Genomic DNA, 18,652 nt, shown 5'->3' on the forward strand with positions numbered 1-18,652 from the left:
TGAGACTTGGATATAAGAAGAAGGACCCAGCCCAGAGGAAGTCTGGGCAAGACGCTTTCCAAGGAGACAGAGCAGCCCTTGGGGAAACTGAGTATAGCACGTTCAAGCAAGAACAGAGGGAAGACAAGGCGAGTGAGGAGGGGCAGAAGGACAGAAGATGTTGGGGAGCAGGAAGGCCATAGTGGACCGCTGTAGTACCATTCTTTTTTTTTTTTTTTTTTTTTTTTTTTTTTTTTTTTTTTTTGACAGACAGAGATCACAAGTAGGCAGAGAGGCAGACAGAGAGGGTGGGGGTGGGGAGCAGGCTCCCTGCTGAGCAGAGAGCCCAATGTGAGACTTGATCCCAGGACCCGAGCTGAAGGCAGAGGCTTTAACCCACTGAGCCACCCAGGCGCCCTAGCCGTAATACCATTCTAACTGCAATGAGAAATCACTGGAGAATTTTAAAGATGGTGACCTTAGATTCAGACGGTCCCCAGCTTCCGATGGGTTGACTTAACAATTTTTCAGCTTTAGATGGTGCGAAAGTGATGTGCATTCTGGAGACACCGCGCTTTGTGTTTTGCAATTGCGTTTCTCCCCCAGGCCATCCGTATGCAGGCGGGACGCTCCCTCGTGATGCCGGTCAGTCCCGGGATCACAGGGCTCAACAACAGATACACCAACCATCACGCTGCCCCCAGACAGCCGTTCTGTTTCTCACTTTCTGTAAAGCATTCCATAAATTGTGTGAGATGGTCAACATTTTGTTATAAAACAGGCTTTGTGTTGAGATGATTTTCCCAGCTGGAGGGCGATGTAAGTGTTCTGAGCACGTTTAAGGTTGGCGAGGCTAAGCCAGGATGCTTGGTAGGTTAGGAGCATTAAGTGTATTTTTGACTTGTGTATTTTCAGCCGATGATAGGTGTATTGGGCTATAACCCCACCCACTGTAAGTCAAGGAAAATCGAGTTTTAGAAGATCACTGGGCTGTTACATGGAGAATAAGTTCCCTGTCACTCTCTAGAACGGTGCTTTTCCAAACTGAAGCACGCCCAAGGTCACTCCAGCACTGATTCCCAAGGTCCCCGTTGGCTAGGGCTGGGTGGGACCAAGAATTTGAATTTCTAAGATGCTCCTGTGTGATCTGAAGCGTGGGCCCCATGACCCCTCCACTCACAGAAAACAGAGCCCATCAGCCACTTGAGTCTCTCGAGTTGCACTTTGTCAAAGGAATGCAGGAGAGCAAGAGCCCCTCGGCCAGGTGGCAAGGACGCTGTGACCCAGAGCACTCCTGGCCAGCCCTCCCCAACCCCCTGTCCCTATCAACCGTTCTCAGCAGCTGCTGGGATGGGAGCGCTGTCTCCCGCGTGCTGGGGGAGGAGCCAGCTCCGCTGTCCTTCTTTCTGAATAGAATTCTAGAGAGAGCCAGGCACGGGAGCCCGCACACTGGCTCCCCTAATTCTTTGTGGCATTCACGCAGGGCCTACTTCTGACTCAAAGGTTTACAAACACACCCGAAATGTTTTTTCAATTAAAAATCAATCCAACAGGCACCAGTCAGCCTGCCGCACTGTAATTGGACGTGTAGGATGGAGCGGAAGGAGGGATTCCTACCGTCTCCACCAGCTTGTGGTAGGGCTCGATGATTTTTTATTATGTCCCGCTAAGCCACTCTCGTTAGGGTGTGGAAGTCCCTGGGCTCTCTGGGGTTTTGTCAGGATCGAAATACTTGTCACAGCGCGTTAGGGGGGCAACTGTGTGCCTGCCATGCCGGGGACGTGTGCGGTTTGAAGCGAAGGCCTCTGTGCTTATCGTCCGTGGCAGATGCGAGAGCGGCCAGGGTTTTCTCTGAAGCGGGTTGGGACGGAAGGTCCTGCCGAGGGTCCTGCAGCCCTCGCCGGCTGGGAGGATGCTTCCAGTCGGCACCAGGAGGCGGGGCTCTGTTTTGCCCCAATAAAAGGATCTTTATTGATGGCAACTGTATACAGAAGGATGGATTTGGGATGTTAATAAGTTAAAAACCTTTCTAATTGCTGTGCATTCCAGATTGCAAATTCCATAGCTAGCACAGAGATTAAAAGCAGCAAGGGAAGGGAACCGAGAATGTGTTGAAGACTTACCACTCGCTGGCACTTTAGAACCTCTAATTTTATAAAAACCCAGACACTGATCTGTGACCCAGATGGTATCATTGCCACTTCACAGGTAGGTCAGATGAGGCTCAAGAGGCCTGAGTAACTAGCCCCAAATCCACACAGTGAGGAAGCGGTGCCGCCAGACTTTGAATCCAGATTTTTTTTTTCTTTTTCCTATATCGCTTTCCCTCTCCTAAATACCGACCACGTGCGGTCAAGGTTTTCAGATCTGTACCTATTCGCTGAATGCAAATACGTACCAAGGGCTTTCCCAGACCGCTTCTCATTTGACCTGATCAGGACGCTAGGGGGCAAATAGGTTTTAACTCTCTGTATGAGGAGAAAGATAACCAAAGGTGTTACTGACTTGCCCACGATCACCAGCCAAGGAGGAAGGGAGCCAGTGGAATTTGAACCCAGAGCTCTCTGTGATTCTAGTGGCCTTTTGTACCACAAATATGAAGATTTGGGCCAACGGTGTTATGACACGATAGGGTGCCTCGGACTGTATGTTGGGGCTCAGTCCCAGCTATGCGTGAACTTTTCTGGTCATGACAACAACCTTGGGGGGAGCCACTGTCATTGCCATTCCCGGATTATGAGATGAGGAAACCAAGGCTTGGAGAGCTGATCTGCCCGAAGGTCAAAGCCAAGAAGTGGCAGAGCCATCAAGACCCCACAGTGCCTGACTCCAGGGTCCAAGTTATTCAATGTCAGGGCACCTGATTCTGATTAGAAAGTATGTCGGATTTGTCTCTTTCACTTTCTCCTGAGTTTGGAGGTATCCACTGGCCACTAACCCTGATTCAGCATATCTTGTTAATAAACGAAACATACAAACAAGAGGCGTGAACGGGACCAAGGAAAACCAGGGGTGCTCTAAGAGGTGAGAAGCTGGAATTATCTGGAACTCACTCATCTGGGCAGACTATAATCTCTGAGCTTCAGATAATCCATTTCGAGGGGTCTGAGGGGCACTTGCACTGCTGTCTGGAGAAGAGAAGACTAATCTCAACCATGAGTCAGCATGAATCTCAAGGACCGGATTTATTTTCATTTGAAATGGCATAGAGGGGAAGGGAAGAGAAATGGGAAGAGGGGTCTGATGCGGCCAGGTCACTCGCTCAAGTGCTGCTCGGGGGTGGGGGGGGGGTGTCTGCACCAGAACCGAAGCCTGGGTGAGAGGTCAAAGGGACACAGAAGTTTAGGGGTGACTCCGGGCTCTGGTCTAGCTCAGTCCTTTATGGAGCCTCACTGATGAGTCTGAACTGGTGGGGGGGCTATCCGCCCTGGTTTCCCCACTGCACTCTGTAATCCCATCTGTCCCCCTCTTTCTCCCCCATGCCTTAAGCTGTAACCATACCAGAGCCTGTGTGTTCCCAGCAGGCCGGGGTGGGGGGGGCTCTTTGTTCCCTGAATATGCTGCATGCTTCCTGTTCTCTCCCTGTGTGCTTCCTACCAACTGTCTACTGAGCCTCCAATTCAATGCTGCAACATCTCCCCTTGGACCCACTCCCTGTCTCTCCCTTTCTCCACCGCCCAGCAGGGCTGGGGGCTCCTCCCACAGCATCTGTCTAGAGTAAGAACCTGTTACCTGTCTGTGGCAGGCTGCATTCCAAGGTAGCCCTCACAACGGCTGCCCGGTGGCATGCACACCCGTCCAACCCCACCCTTGAGTGTGAGCCGGACCCGGGAATGGGACGGAATGCGGCTCCCGTGGATCACGGGATAGAACAGACTGCAGAGAGTTTCCCGCTGGCTTTGAAGAGGGAAGCTGCTGTGCCGTCAGAGGACCACATGGCGAAGACCTAAGGATGGCCTCCTGTTGCTCAGAAAGACCCCAGCCACCAGGCAGCGAGGAACCGGGGACCTCGGTCCTACAACTGAATTCTGCCAAAAGCCGAGTGAGCTTAGCGGAGACCCCTGACTCCCGTGAGATCACAGCCCCCAGCCAACACCTTGATGGTAGTCCTGGGAGCTGAGCAGGAGACCCTGCTAGCACTCCGCCAGACTCTGGACACCCCTCAAACTGCAAGATACCGAAGTTATTGAACCTACTAAATCTGTGGCAATCTGTTCTGCTCCAGCAGACAACTAATACACCGAGTCATGAAGACGCTTTCTCTACTCCTTGAAGGCAAAAGCAGGGTCTTCTTATAAATATCCCCAGCCTCACAAGAGCCCGGCACACTACAGTTATAGATGCTCACACAGTAGTTCCAGAGTGGTCATGTGAATGCTGGAGATCCGGAACCCGAGGCCCCAAGAAGAGAAAGACTTTGCCTGAGGTCACACGGCAGGTTAGATTAGGGCTGGTGCGGGACAGCTCTGGGTTTTTCCCTTTCAACCCAGCTCATCTCTGCCTGCTACCTGTTACGTTCTCCAAGTTCTCTGTGTTTCTGCACAGGAGTCCTGAGGCCTACGAACCTCCAGGAAACCCCCAGCCCATGGAGCCATTGAGTTCCACAAGCAAGTGTCCGCCCACGCACAGTGGGACTCTCAAGGCGTGGAGTCTGCTTCCGTTGGCCACGCTCTGTGTGACTCGTTCCTAGATGTCTCTGGACGCAAGGTTCCACGCACTCTTCCCAGCTCCCAGACCCCTTTCTGCAAGTGAACCTTTTCGTGTCCGAGGACTTGCTCCCGCACTGGTTTGCCCATGCCTTAATCACCCCCCGCAAATAACGAGCATTTGCTGCACACTTAACAAGCATGCCGGGTACCGCTCTCAGCACGCCACAGGCACGGACCCATGCGGTCCCAGAAACAGGCCCCTGCAGGTGCAGCCAGAGGCTGGACAGGCATCTCTGAGATGACTCTAAGCGAGAATGAGCCCATCAGATTCCCTAATTGTGGGAGTGGACAGGCAACGGTAGGAAGGAAACTGAGGGTAGGGAAGGCCCTGTGGGCCATGTGTCAAAGAGAAAGCCGGTGGGCTGAGGTGGTAGGGAGACACCCAGGACACCAGGTATGGAAAAGTACAGCCCGGAGTGAGTGACCTTGGGGCTTTGAATCCACGCACCCCTGGCAGTGAGAGAGATGGTTTCAAAAACATAAATTGGATCATATAAATTTGTGTAAATGTCTTCAATAACTTCTCACCACTTTGAGAATAAAATCCAAATGTTTTGGTGGGTTTCAAATGTTCTATAATCTTCATCTCATGCCATGTCCCTGCTACTATGCCTCAGCATACTTCTACCATGTTTCTCAATGTGCGAGCCCCCTCCTACCACAGGGCCTTTACACTTGCTATTTTACCAACCCGGAATTGTTTTTGTTTTTCTCAGCAATTCACATTCCTGACTCCTTTTCTCCTCCTTTAGGTCTCTGCAGAAATGTCCCCTCCTTAGGTTTCCCCTGACCACATCTCCCAAGGAAGGTCCTTCTCTTGACATTGTTATTTTCAGTCTCAGTTCCTTCCAAAGTACTTATCACAGTTACTATCATTTTACTCAACTATCTATTTGCTGTTCATACCGCTATACTCATGTTCTTAACTCTGGCTGCATATTCCAAGTGTGAAACAATGCAAGGTCTCCACCACACAAAAGTTCTTACTTAACTGGTCTGCAATGGAGCTCGAAGGTGAATTTGTTTTAAGACCCCCCACGTGATTCAGTATGTCCCCAGCCAAGGTGGACAATCAATGCACTAGACTGTCGGCCCCATAAGGACAGGGATCTCATCAGTACTTCCAAATAAAGGTCTGGTGGATGTTTGTCGCATCAATACAGTAAGAAAAAGAAACTAATTGCTTTCCCGCAGTGATAGTGATTCCAGAATATTTGTCTCTTTATAATACCCCCCTTTTCCTTGAGGTAGTCTGAGTAGAGCTCTATTCTTTAGAATCAATTCTTTTATTCTCAAAACCACCACCCTCACCAGAAGACAAGAGCCCTTGTTTTCAGGGCTGGAGAGGAGTGTGACCCAAGCCTACGGCTGTCAGGCCATCTTTCCTTTTTCCCTTTGACTGGGTGTAGAGCTGCAGGGTGGGGCTGTGGGGAGGTTAGGACCCGTCGGCCTACCTGTCCATGGAGAGCTGAGCGACCAGGGTGACATCCGTGTTGTCCGAAGCAGGCTCATACTCATAGTGCAGGAAGTACAGGTGGGTTCGGTGGACAGTGAACCGCTCTCGCCGGAACTCATAACACAGGTCGTCCTCATCAAGCTCAGAGAGCTGCTTCTGAAGCTGAAATGTAGGAGAAGGGGGTATGGGACCAAGAAGGGACACCCCAAGGAGCCAGGAGCCTGCCCTTGTCTGAGTCAGTTATTCATTGGACGTTGTTGATGGGTTAAACGTGGGAGAACAGGATCACTGGTTTTAGTTTCTTCTGCATTTAATTTTAAAAAGGCAGGGGCAGTTGTCCTCTCTATCTGAGAAGCAAGCTTCCTCTGAGCTGAGAATGATGGTGGTCACCATTGACAAATATGTAAGCAACCACAAACTCCTTAAAAACAAACAAGAAAACACTTCGGTAGGTGACCCAGTACAATTCCACATAACAGGGAACAGAGTACCAAAATCCAAATGGAGCCTTTGCATGAGTTCTCTCTCCCATCTAGAACTACAGACGTCAATCTCTGCACCAGGTATTGAAGAGAAAGACTAAACCAACCCATAAACAAAATGTAAAGATCTGTTCCTTTCATTTCATCCGAGTTTTGGCATCCACTCTTCCTTCTTGTTTCTAACTCTTGGGAAGTCCTGCTCTCTTAATCTGCCTGAACAAGTTCTTTACATAGCTCTACCTGCCTTCCTACCCCAACCAGTGCAAGAGCTGGATAACCTGTCAGCAGGGAACTGAGGACTTAGCATCTGACACGGGCAGACGCAGATGCACAATATCCAGATCTGAGGATGTACAGCTGCCCGATACACAACCATGTCATGCCAACCCCACCATACCCTCCCAGGCAGGGGTGACTGGGCTGGTTTCAAAGATGAAGATTTGCAGTGAAACAGTAAAAGGACTTCAATAGGAAAAGAAATGAGATCAGTGGATGTGTGGGAGCAGAGGGGATAGACTAGGGAGAAGCAGGAGAGAACTTTTTGGGGGGATGGAAATGTTCTAGGTCATGGTTCCAGTGATGGTTCCATGGGTATACATTTGTGAGAAGTCAATAAACTATACACTTAGAATGGGTGAATTTATTATATGCAAACTATATTTCAGCTGAATTTGCCAAAGGTCCTATGGCTCGTTCTAATATTTTTTCTATGACATCAGCCTAGTCCATTACACGACGGCAGATAGCTGGATGTAGATTACAGTTTTCATGGTTAGAGCTACTCACGTAACTGAGGGTAACAGAGCAGTTTTCCAAGAAGAAGGTGTATGCATATTTTAAATCCCCAAGCCAACAGTGTAGTAAACAAGAATTATATTAACTCACTTCTGTATGATCCTGTCTCAGCGAAAACCACTGTCTTTGTAGATAAAGCTAGATTAAGCTATGGCCTTATTTGTCAAGATGTGAGTGACAGCACGTTACTGTGTTAATCCCTTTGACTCCTGACCCCCTCCCACATCTCTACTCTGTTGTGAGACTTGCTTTGGCAAATAAAATGGTAGGGAAGCAACGTTGCCTCATAGTGAGACTAAGAAGAACCATGAGAAAATGCCTGGGTGGCCTGTTGGAAGACGAGACACACCTGGAGGCGAGCAGAAACTCTGCAATTGCCCCTGGTGCGGGAGCAAGCCGGGCGAAGCTCAGCACGCCTGCCTCCTCAATGAACACTTCTCATTGAATCCCACTGAGGTTTTACAGTATTGGAGCCATAGATAATCGATGGGGGGGGGTCACTGGTATTTGTGCAGGGAGTTTTTCATAATGTGCCCTGTCCCACAGATTCCCCGAACAGTTAGCCTCCTGGGCCCCAGCCCACTAAATGCTGGTAGCGTTCTCCAGAAAGCCTTGTACAACTCCAAATATACCCACCTACTTCCAAATGCTGCTGAGGTAAGGAGGGGGGACCTGTGGAGGTCCAGTGATCGAGGAGATATTCTTGCCCATTATGAAGATTTTTTAACATGGTTAACTCCGTTGCAATCAGGGAGACTTTTCAGTTTTTGAAGTTCAAGTCCTGGCCTATTTGACGACTCCCATTATGCCAACGGTGTGACTCATGTAAGGCCAGGAAACTGCAGTTTTCATTCCATTTAACATTCTAGGAGCCAAACGACCCCTTCTGACCTGCGGGATTAAACCCAGATCCTTGCTGACAATTACACCCTCTCTCTCTGACCCAGCGCCCCCACTCCCCCGTGTCTTCCGTATTCGCACCAGCGATCTCTCCGTGTCTTCCGTATTCGTGCCAGCGATCTCTCTGCTCCCTGAACCCGCCTTTCCCTCCTTTCCTCTGCGACTCTGTACACTTCTTCCCTCTCGACGTCCCTCCCTCCCCTCACCCGCTCTTCTCCACCAGGACCCTTTCTATTTACCTTTCAAGACTCAGCCTGGATGACACCAAGTCCGTCTCTGACACCTCTGCTAACCTTGCCGGCTACAGCGGGTCCACTTCTCCTGACTCAAGAGCCCTCAATTCCTAACTCCGCTAAAGCATTTGTCAGTTCGGACTCAAATTATTTCAGGGCAACTTTCCTGGAGACACGGTGACACTTTACCATCGCCCCTAGCACCGTGCCCACGGCATGACAGATGCTTAATATTCATGTGCTGTGAACAGGAGAAATACCTACGTGAAGACTGTGACCATTGGAAGGCCTGCCTGATTTTCCTTCCGTATCCTCTAATGTTATGCATGGAGGGTGATCATCCTTAAGCCTATTATCTGCTCCTGTATTTGCAGTTCAAGGGTCTGTGATGGCTGAAAACGTGCTGGACAGCAACCAAGCACGCGGCCGGCAAGGTGCAAGGTACGCGTGACCTCTTTCCTTGGAGGCCTCCAGTGGGGCAGGTGCAGCCACATTTGACAGCTGAAAAGCAGCCTCAAGATTTTGAGGTCACTCAGGGAGGTCGAACTGGGGTCTGTGCCTCTACTACTGAGCTACCTCTCCGGGAAAGATGCTCATTCAGTCTCGGGTCAAGAAGCACACGCAGCACCGTGGCTGAGGTCACAGGTTCTATCCCACTCTCGTCTGTACAGTCTTGGGCGAGCAGGTGAGGTGCTTAACCCTTCTGAGCTTCAGCTTCCTCAGGTGTAAAATGGGGATGATAACAGAACGACCCAGGGGGCTGTCGGAGGATGCCGAGAGATCCTGCACGGGCGGACTATGGTGTTTGGCTTAAAGACACAGCAGACGTCATCTGTGGCCACAGCGGTTATCAGAGTTAGGGAGGGGAGGCACCTGGAAGGATGCTTTCCTTCTTTTCCTTCTTTCTTCGCTCCCTCCTTCCTCCTTCCTTTATTTATTAAGATTTTATTTATTTATTTGAGAGACAGAATGCACATAAGCAACATGAGAGGCCGGAAGAGGGAGAGGCAGAAACAGATTCCCCACTGAGCGGCAAGCCTGATGCCAGACTCGACCCCAGGACCCTGGGATCATGACCTGAGCTGAAGGCAGACGCTTAATGAGCAAGACACCCAGGGGTCCCTGGACAGCTGCTTTCTGACCTCAGCTGCCACCTGGAGGAGACAGTCGGGCGAGGGCAGGGAAGGCAGGAGCTCACTGAGCCTGGATCGCGTTTCTGTCTCACGAGTGTTGGACACACTCCCCACATCCTCCTCCTTGAGGAACCCAAATATACCTAGAAACCACAATGTCTCCCTGTAATGGGAAACTCAACCAACTCATACCCTCCTTCCCTTTCGCCCACACTGCAAAAGAACACTCGCAATTATTCCCTTTCAGAGCATAAACATCTGCAAAGCTCTTTGCAAAAGCGGGGTTGTTTCAGCGGGGTGGGGGGTGGTTTCATTTGTGTGCTGTTTTTAAGGTGACAGGAGTGCGTGGCTTTGGTTCAGGGAAGACGGGGGTGGGGACATGTGAAGATGGGTATGGAAGTGTGCGTGGGGGGGGGGGGGCTTTTCTTCGATGGGCCTTGAAAGAGTAGGTATCCTCCTCATGGGAGAGGGGGAATCAGTGGCCAGAACATGAGAAATGCATCTGTGTGTACAGGGGTTTCTCTCTATATATGCAGGCACATACCCTTGAGTCCGGAAAAAACAACGTTCCAAGGTAAAGAGCTCCGAGAGCCCTTTTCTGAAAGGCACCCGTATACAGTGGGCTCCTCAAGGCAGGAGCTGTATCCTAGTCATCTCTCAATTTCCTGTACCTAGAACATCTAGAGCACCCTGTGCCCTGGTGTGCCCACCAGGCCCCTACCAGATGTCCTCACAGCCATGTCCTCGTGTTAAAAAAGGAAGAGTGACCAATGAAAGTGCTTCCACAATGCCCAGAGCATGGCCTGACCTGGTCGGGAGGGTCGATCAGCAGTCCTGGGGATAAGTAGCCTCTAGAAACTTCCAGGTACCAATGCTGTGGTTCAGTGCCATCCACATCCCTAGGTCACCTGTGGCCATCACAGCGCTGAAGGAGAAGGGTCTGGGGAACACTGTATCTAGCAACCACACCGGGTATCGTGGCAAACACATCAGCTATGATGTCCGACATAGGATGTCAAAATCCATGGCACCCTGGATCAGATGCCTTCCTTGAGTTTAGTGTTACAATCGTTCTCAACGTGGCGGTTTGTCCCTTCGCTCAGCTGATTCGGATATAGCGCCCGCTCTGTGCCAGGTGCGGTGCTAAGTGCATTCAGGTGGGTTGCTTTATTAATTTAATCCCTCAGCACACACACCTCTGTTTTATAAAGGAGGAAACTGAAGCTCAGAGGATTTGAGTAATCTGCCGGTTACACGGCTAGGAAGAAGCAGTTCCGGGCTGAGAAGCCAGTCTTGGGACCTCACAACACGGGCATCTTTGCAGTGAGGGGACTCTACTCCTCCGGGATGGATGCAAGGATCAAAGAGACAGTGGAAGGCATAACGCTCCATGATAAAGCAGCCCATAAAAATGCATCTGCCGTAAGATCCTGATACAGCAAAGACACAAACAAACAAAAAGCCACATAGAAAAGAGACCAAAGGGAACACATTACAATGTTAACAAAGCTTTTCTCTGACTGGCGGGTTCACAGATGAATTTTATTGGCTCCTTTCTACTTTTCTGTCCTTAACGAGTTCCCTGCAATTTGCTCAAAGGAGCTAATGTGTGTAGAAGTGCTTTGCAAACTGTAAAGTGCTACGCAAAACCCAAGCGATGTTATGATTACATGATGTACCTTTTCAAATTCTAAATTAGGATTTCTTCATGCTGGCTGCCAAGGCTGATGTTATCTCAGGGGGAGGGCTGAAGCCGCCTTAAAAAACGAGCCCCCCTTCCCACCTAGAGTATGGGTGATTTCTCCAGGGAGATGCTGAGCGGGAGGGAGAGCTTTCATTAACCGGGCTGAACTCCACGGCACTCCATACTGTGGCCACGGGGGGAGCGGTAGGCTCCTGAGAAGCAAGTCACAGAAACAAAAGACAGATTTCTCCTGAGATAAAATGCATTTGCTAAATTGCTTCTTTGGGCAGCCAGCTGAGGCACAGGGAGATTTGGACTCCAGGGAAAATGGTCCTTTAAGCAGTTTGCATTTATTTCTTCCCATCCTTAAGGACAGTGGCCTGGATTGACCTCTGAGCTGTCGGAGTTGATGGCTGGTCACGCCGGAGTATTCAGAGGGGTTGGAAGCACGTCCCTGGCTCCAGCCCAGTAAACTTCCGTTCAAAGTCAGGAAAAACTACGGAGAGAGGTTATGGGGAAAACCGGAAATGGAGACCGGATCCCTCCGACACTCACTCTCCATGTGACCTTAGCAAGTCATTTCTCCGATTGCTAAGACAAGGGGTTCGGGTTTCCGAAAAGATCTCTCAAGGATCAAGTGCCCCACTAGGGTCAGGGTACATGCTGGGAGCTTTGCAAGCATTTTCTCCTTGAATATTCACACTAACGCTGCGGCTTAGGGACAGCAGTCTGCCTTGTTTACAGATGAAAGCATTCATCATCTGAAAGGTTTAGCCACTTGTTCAAGGTCACACGATGAGCGAACAGAGCTACTACCTCCACCTGTATCTCCCCTCATTCTTGTATGAGACCAAGTCACTACAATGCCTTCTTAATCAATCTCTGGGGCTCTTTCCAGGTCTAATGCTAGATGGTTCTATGTCTACAGGGGACTGAATGCATGTGTCCTCCCCAGTGATGGGGACCTTCTGCATGCACCAAGATTCAGGGTCTCTTCTCTTCCTGGGAGCACAGCCAGGCTGCCTTCCCAACCTTCCTGCATGGCCAAGGCTGGTCAGTGGAATCTGGGCAGCTTCTCACTACTACAGGCCCCACTTTCAAGGCAGATTCACGCACACTCCTCTCTGTTGGCCAGAACAAGGGCATCTGGGGATGGAGTCCAAGGCTCCCTGGAGGGCAGAGCCACAAGATGGAAGGAGTCTGGGTCACTGAACCTGGAGAAAAGCCACCTGCCAATCAGAAACGCCCATTTGGACTTATGTGAGTAATAACCCTTCCAGCATGCTGAGCCCATTTTAAATTGCTTGTGCTACTTTAACACACCTACTTGCCTCTTCTAGCCGGTGAATGATGAAGACAGGGTACAACAGACCAAGCAAGGCGTCGACTCCTTCTTAAGATACCTCTCCTTCTGATGCCTCAGCAGCAGGGGTGGAAGTATCTGGTGGGTACAGCAACACTCCAGAATCCTGCTTGAGACTCCCTACATTTACTTTCAGTTTTCTGTCGCCTTGATACCCAGGACTTCATCTGTTCCTCCCACTATCTGAATGAGACAGGCAGGGCTGCCCTAGTGCCCTCAGCTGATTTGCTCAGAGAAGCTGGGACTCGAACGCACCTCTCCTGAAACCCACCTCAGCGCTCTTCCCTGTGGTTTTCCGGGGAGCAGGTGAGCTGCTTTATTAAACCACCTGGACAGGTATATGCTAGGATTGGGGAATGAACCGCAGGTTCTACATTTAAACTGTTCATCTGGTCTGGGGGGGGGGGGAGACAAAGAAACAAGTCAGCAAGGACAATACTGAAGCCTGCGCGGCACGGTCCCTGACACCAACATATTCGTAACACCAACAAGACTTAATGACGGTGGGGAGCGCGGCAGGTGCTGTGTGTCACACTGTCCCGCCTCATTTAGTCTTCACTGAACCCACTCAGACAGGACTAGTTGTGGTTCCCACTTTACAGAGAGGAAAACTGAGGCACAAAGAGTCTAAGTAAATGGCAGGAATTCCGAACTCTCATATTCAGTAATGCTTAGATGTTCCGTGTGGTAGTCCTGCTCCCAGAGCCGTTGTCCTCTTCTTAGACACTGCGCAAGGCGCTGGCTCGTGGAGGACAAGTTTGCCAGAAGAAGAGGGCAGGGGGCTGCTGCAGGCAAAAGCACACGAAGGGGAAGCACCTGGCGTGTGTGGACGGATTACAACCCGAGCCTAGGGGTGTAAAGGAGGGATGTGTGCAAGCTGGAGCTGAAACAAAGCAGACAGGCCACGCTGGCGTGCCCGTAGCCTGGACACATCCCCTGAGTGACCTGACTGCATGGCTCCTCCCTTTATCCTCGCCCCTGGCCTCCCAAGCCAAGCTGTGCTCCTTCAGGCTCTAGAACTTAACCGTGCCCATGCAGGGCCCCTGGAGCCGGGGGCTCTGCTGCCCGCCGCGTGATTGAAGAACGGGTGACATGCAGCCCACACGTGAGAACAATAACGCATTCTGCTTTTTCTCTGAGGTTTCTCCGGGATACAGCTGTTTCCACAGGGCCATCTGGTCCCCATGCCGGAACGTGTTTCTAGAGTCTGCTTCTATATGTCTTATTTTTAACTTCTAATTGAGCCACAGGGACGCTGTGGTCTTTTTGTCTGGACGGTGCTGGTACCAGGAAACGTGCTGTGCAGGCTGCCCAAAACCCGTGTTGGATGAGGGAGTCTGAAACCCTCTTTCCAGAGGCAAGGGGGAACCACAGAGCAGCTGAAGGGAAGGGGGCAGGACAAGCTTACTGGCCAACTCTTAGAACCAGGCACCCTAGGATGGGCGGCACTCCGCACGCCTTAACCCCTCAACTCTCATGACAGTCTGGACTGGGCTTACTCACTGACCATTTGACAGATGACACTACTGAGGCCATGGGAAGGAGCGTTATGCCTGTAGTCCTAGATCTAGTCCTCCGGCCAGGTGTTCTGATGTCGTGGACCGGGATCTTTCCAGCACTCCACAGATGCTTCAAGGAAAGGACTTAGAATAGTTCATGTGTTCACCCAAATTCACTGAGCGCCTAGCAGGTGCCAGGCCATCTTTTATGGGCATGGAGATACACTGATGAATGAAGCAGATAAAATTCCCTGCAGTCACCGAGTTTCCTTTCTAGTAGCGAGAGACATGATCTACTGAGGAGTGGATGTTCTATGCAGAAACATAAAGTCAGGAGCCCCGGGAGACAGGGATGCTGGGGTACGGGGCAGGTACTGCAGGGCGAGATCAAGGAGCAAAGTAAATACTTGCAGAAAGAAAGACCACTCATACAGGTTCCAGCACTGCCACCACCCAGGCCCATGATTTCATTTCTCTGAGCCTCCGTTTCCTCCTCTAGAAATGGAGGTAATAACTACCTTGCAGGGTTTGTGAAAGAGTAAGGAATGATGACAACCACTAGAATGATCACTGAATAACCTCTAGTTCTCATTATATTCATTTTATATCCAGAGCTCCATCCACGTGGGAAGCACGGCCCTGGTTCATCACTTCTGAGTGACACAGACCTGCTTTCCAATCATGGCCCACCGCTCAGGGGCTGTTTGACTTTGAGCAAGTAACTCATCCCTTCTGAGCTTTGGTTTCCTTATCTGTGAAATGCAACTCATAAAGCCTACCTCCCTCGATTGGGGTGAGGATTAAAGTTGCACTTCCTCTTCTCTTTCCCTGCAGGAAACCCCCAATTGGCAGAGGCTCAAAAAAGCAGATGAAGGTCTTGAAGCGACAAAGAGAGCTGTCTCCGTTCTAGGAGACACTGGAATGACAAACGCCTGGCACAGGGACACAGACTCAACAGGCTCCAGCGTCTCCTGTGTCATCACTCGGAGACTGGTTCTGGTTTCCTGGCAGGCTGTCTTGGCAAGGATACCGTGGATGGGGTGGAGCCCGAATGGAATGGGCAGGGCCAAGTGGAAGGGGCGGGGCCATTGATTAGTGATGTCTGCTGCAGACATGGGCCAAGAGAGCGCTACATCTGCAGACACCGTCCACTGACTTACAATTCCACAGATAGGTCAAAACTCACTGGAGTCCAGTCTTTTGTTGGTTCTTTTTTTTCTTTTTTTGCACATTTTTGGTTGTCTGCTATGTTTCATAATTTAACTTCTACCATGACAACGCATGATTCTTTTACTCAGGGTCTTTCTGACTTACATTCCATTGGTTTTTCTATCTTTAGCTGCCAGAGGAAGGATGAACGGGGAGGGGAGCCCAGAAAGGGTTGTTTCAGGGCTGATGAAACTGAAAACGACAGCTGTCAGAAAAGAGATCTGCAGAAGAAGCAGGAGAGTCCGAGGCCATTTCCTGCTAGGACAAGTAACATCCTCCTTCCTCTGGCCAATTCCTGCCCCCTCAGCCCAGCCAGCACAATCTGACTCACTGAAAACGGTAAACTGAGTTTTGTATACTTAGGTTACTGAAGGAAGCGTATGTCCTTTACCAAGATTCCCACCCAAATTGATTAAAACCTGCATGTTCCAGCAGCCCTGCATTTTAAAAGGTGAGCTTCCTTTATCTGGAAAGCTCCCTTAGGCGGAACAAGGCACTCTTGATACAGTGTGGCTTAATCAAACAGTGCTTAGGGAGAGCGGCAGGTTTCTGAATAACCAATGTATGGAAACATGCCACCCTACCTGCAAGACTGTGTGGGGTGGGGGGTGGGCATCCTTATTTTTCACCGCTCTAGAGGACGGGACTCAGAAATGGATTCCTTACGGAAGGGAAGACTACACTCAACATGAGGAAGAACGGGTGAGCATCTGGAGCTCAACAGTGGAGTCAACTGTTAGAAGTGATGAGCTCCCTGTCTTTGGGAGGATTCCAGCAGAGGCCAGATGCAAAAGCAAGCCTGTTAGAGACTCTGTGGAAGGATTTTTGCATGGACTAGGGGTGGAAAAGATCCGTGATGATCCGCCTGTGTTCTGTGGAGCCCCGGGGTTCCCTGGAGACACCTGGGGCCGTGTTGCTGAGAAAAGGGAGGGGCATTATGGGATCAGCTACTGCCAGTCTAAACCATGGTTTCCAAACCAAACCATCTTGTCCTAGAGCAAGAACCCCGAACACAGAGTCTAGAACGGGGGCCTGCTCTTCCCATCATAGCTTCACCCTGGCTTTCTGAATTCATTCATTTATTCTCTTTGGCAGCAAGGTCAGCCCCATGGCCTCTCCTTCCTTCCTGGAGCTTCTAATTGGTGGGAAATCCAATTGGGATCGTGTCATACAGAGCGAGGCTGCTGATCTCTGCAACGCTTTAGAGACCGAGCTCTAAGAAACGCTGCAGGCCGCCCCTCGGCCAAGCCTGCCTCGGAAAAATGTGAATCAAACCTGAAGATTGTTCATGGAACAACAGATCTGGACCCAGTATCAGATGGGTTCGGTACTGTGATCTGTGGAAAAAATGCACCTCAGGGAAGGCTGCGCTCCTGGTGCCGAGTCCCATTTTTGGTGGTTTAACATAAAGCATCCATGGAACACTGTGACAAAGGCATCACTGCCCCCATTTATAAGATGGTGACCCGAGGCTCGGAGCACTCACATGACTTCTCTGAGTCACGCGTCTCCGGAATGAGTGAGCTGTGATGACGAGGGAGCCCACTGTCATCACCCATCACCACCGTCATCATCTCCCTGGTGAAGAAATAATCATAATGAGCTTGTGCAGCTGTTTATGTTCTCACATTGCCTTCCTCTGAATGGTCCCTGTTCCTGTTTTCCTCTGGTCTCTGCTGTCCCTGCACTCCCTCCCTCTAGGCCCATGCTCTGTATGTCCTCATTCCTCCTTTCTTGGCCTTCAAATCCTACCTCCTCCAGGAAGTCCTCTGTGATGCACCTGCTCTCCCCTAGTGTGTGAAATGCCCTCCTCGTGTGCTATTGGAATGTTAGCTTGGTCTGGTGCTTCTCATGCTGGAGAACGTTCCCCGTCCCCCACTGCCTGCATCCCTCGCTAGAACAGGCTTCACTCGGCAACATTCCTCCTGGATCCGTAGCCCCGTGGCCAGCGACTATTGGAACAACTATCTCTGGCTGGCAGATACCGCCTTTGGAGACCTTTCTCCTCTGGGACCAGCAGCCCCATGAAGAAGTTTCTGACTTCATTTCTTCGAGACTGCCGCCCTCTGTGCACTTGTCACAGCTCTAACCAACTTCTCCCACGGAGTGGGGAGCATCTAGCATTGGCCCAGATCCAAGACCTTACCTTTTCCCTCCGGATATGTTTGCTGCTACCATTTGACATGCTGCCAAGGGCCAGGGTGTGGAATTTCCCATAGGGACACAGTTCCAGAACCCAATGTTACAGCTACTCTCCTGGCTCTAACCCCTGCCCCATGGGGTGGGCTCAGCCTGAGGAACCTGGCTGCAGGAGGCATGGGGACCTGCCCTCGTGATTTCTGAGGGCTAGTTGCACCTGTCCCCCTGTTCTTAGCACCCACACAGCAACCCACCTGTTCTCTCCAACCCTGCTGCCACTGCCCTGGGTCAGAGCCCCAACACCAGCAGCTTTTTGCCTGGGACGTGGCAATGGTCTAACCGGCCTCCCTGCCTCTAACCTGTCCCTTTCAACGTGTGAGAGCCCACTCGGGGAGTCATTTCCCTCAAATGTCAACCTGACCATGATTAAAGCCCTTTGGCAGCTCCTCACTGCTGACAGGTCAAGTCTAAACTAAGCACAGCCAAGGCCCCTCCGGTCAGCTTCATTCTTTGTCACCCGACATGTCTGTGCTCTAGGACGCCGACGACCAGCATGTTCTCCTTGGGCTCCCCGCTTTCCAGCTGCTCTGCCCTTTACGTGGTACTGCCTTTGTCTCTCCTACTCGTTCAATACGTATTTGTTAAGTGCTTAGGATGTGCTTGCTTTGCCGCTACAGGAAGGAGTCCCCAGGGGCGAACAGGACAGGCAAAGTCTCACAGGGTCTTGTATTCTTTTCTTCTATTTGGAAAAAGAAATAGGAGCCAGCTGCACGGACCGACGAATTGTGAATAGTAGCAGGTGCTCTGACGAAAAGAAAACGGGGCATGTGGCAGTGACCTCCAGCTTTCCTGGAGGTGAGCGGTGGAGCAGGGCTAGTTTCTGAGGATGCCACATCTAGACCTGTGGACCCCGGGGGCAGGGTATTCTAGGCGGAGGGGAAGCGAGCACAACAGCCCTGCCTTGGGAATGAGCCTGAAATGCACAGGAAGGACAGGCGGCAGGTGTGGCTAGCGCACAGTCAAGGGCAGAGCCTTTGGGACAACAGCTGTGGTGAGCGCTCAGAGAAGGCT

The 18,652-nt window shown here is 50.9% G+C and overlaps 1 protein-coding gene across 6 annotated transcripts in view; it reads right to left on the reverse strand.

The window, feature by feature from the left end:
* The window catches only part of LARGE1 (LARGE xylosyl- and glucuronyltransferase 1), a 526,862-nt gene that overhangs the window by 33,991 nt on the left and 474,219 nt on the right, over window positions 1–18,652 (reverse strand). For all 6 annotated transcript variants that reach the window (XM_059186798.1, XM_059186795.1, XM_059186796.1 and 3 more), the window contains one exon: window positions 6,143–6,306. In XM_059186798.1, the coding sequence (XP_059042781.1) occupies window positions 6,143–6,306 (164 nt within the window). The remainder of the gene's footprint in view (window positions 1–6,142; window positions 6,307–18,652) is intronic.

Source organism: Mustela lutreola, chromosome 8, assembly GCF_030435805.1.
Source record: "Mustela lutreola isolate mMusLut2 chromosome 8, mMusLut2.pri, whole genome shotgun sequence".
NCBI classification, from domain to species: Eukaryota; Metazoa; Chordata; class Mammalia; order Carnivora; family Mustelidae; genus Mustela; species Mustela lutreola.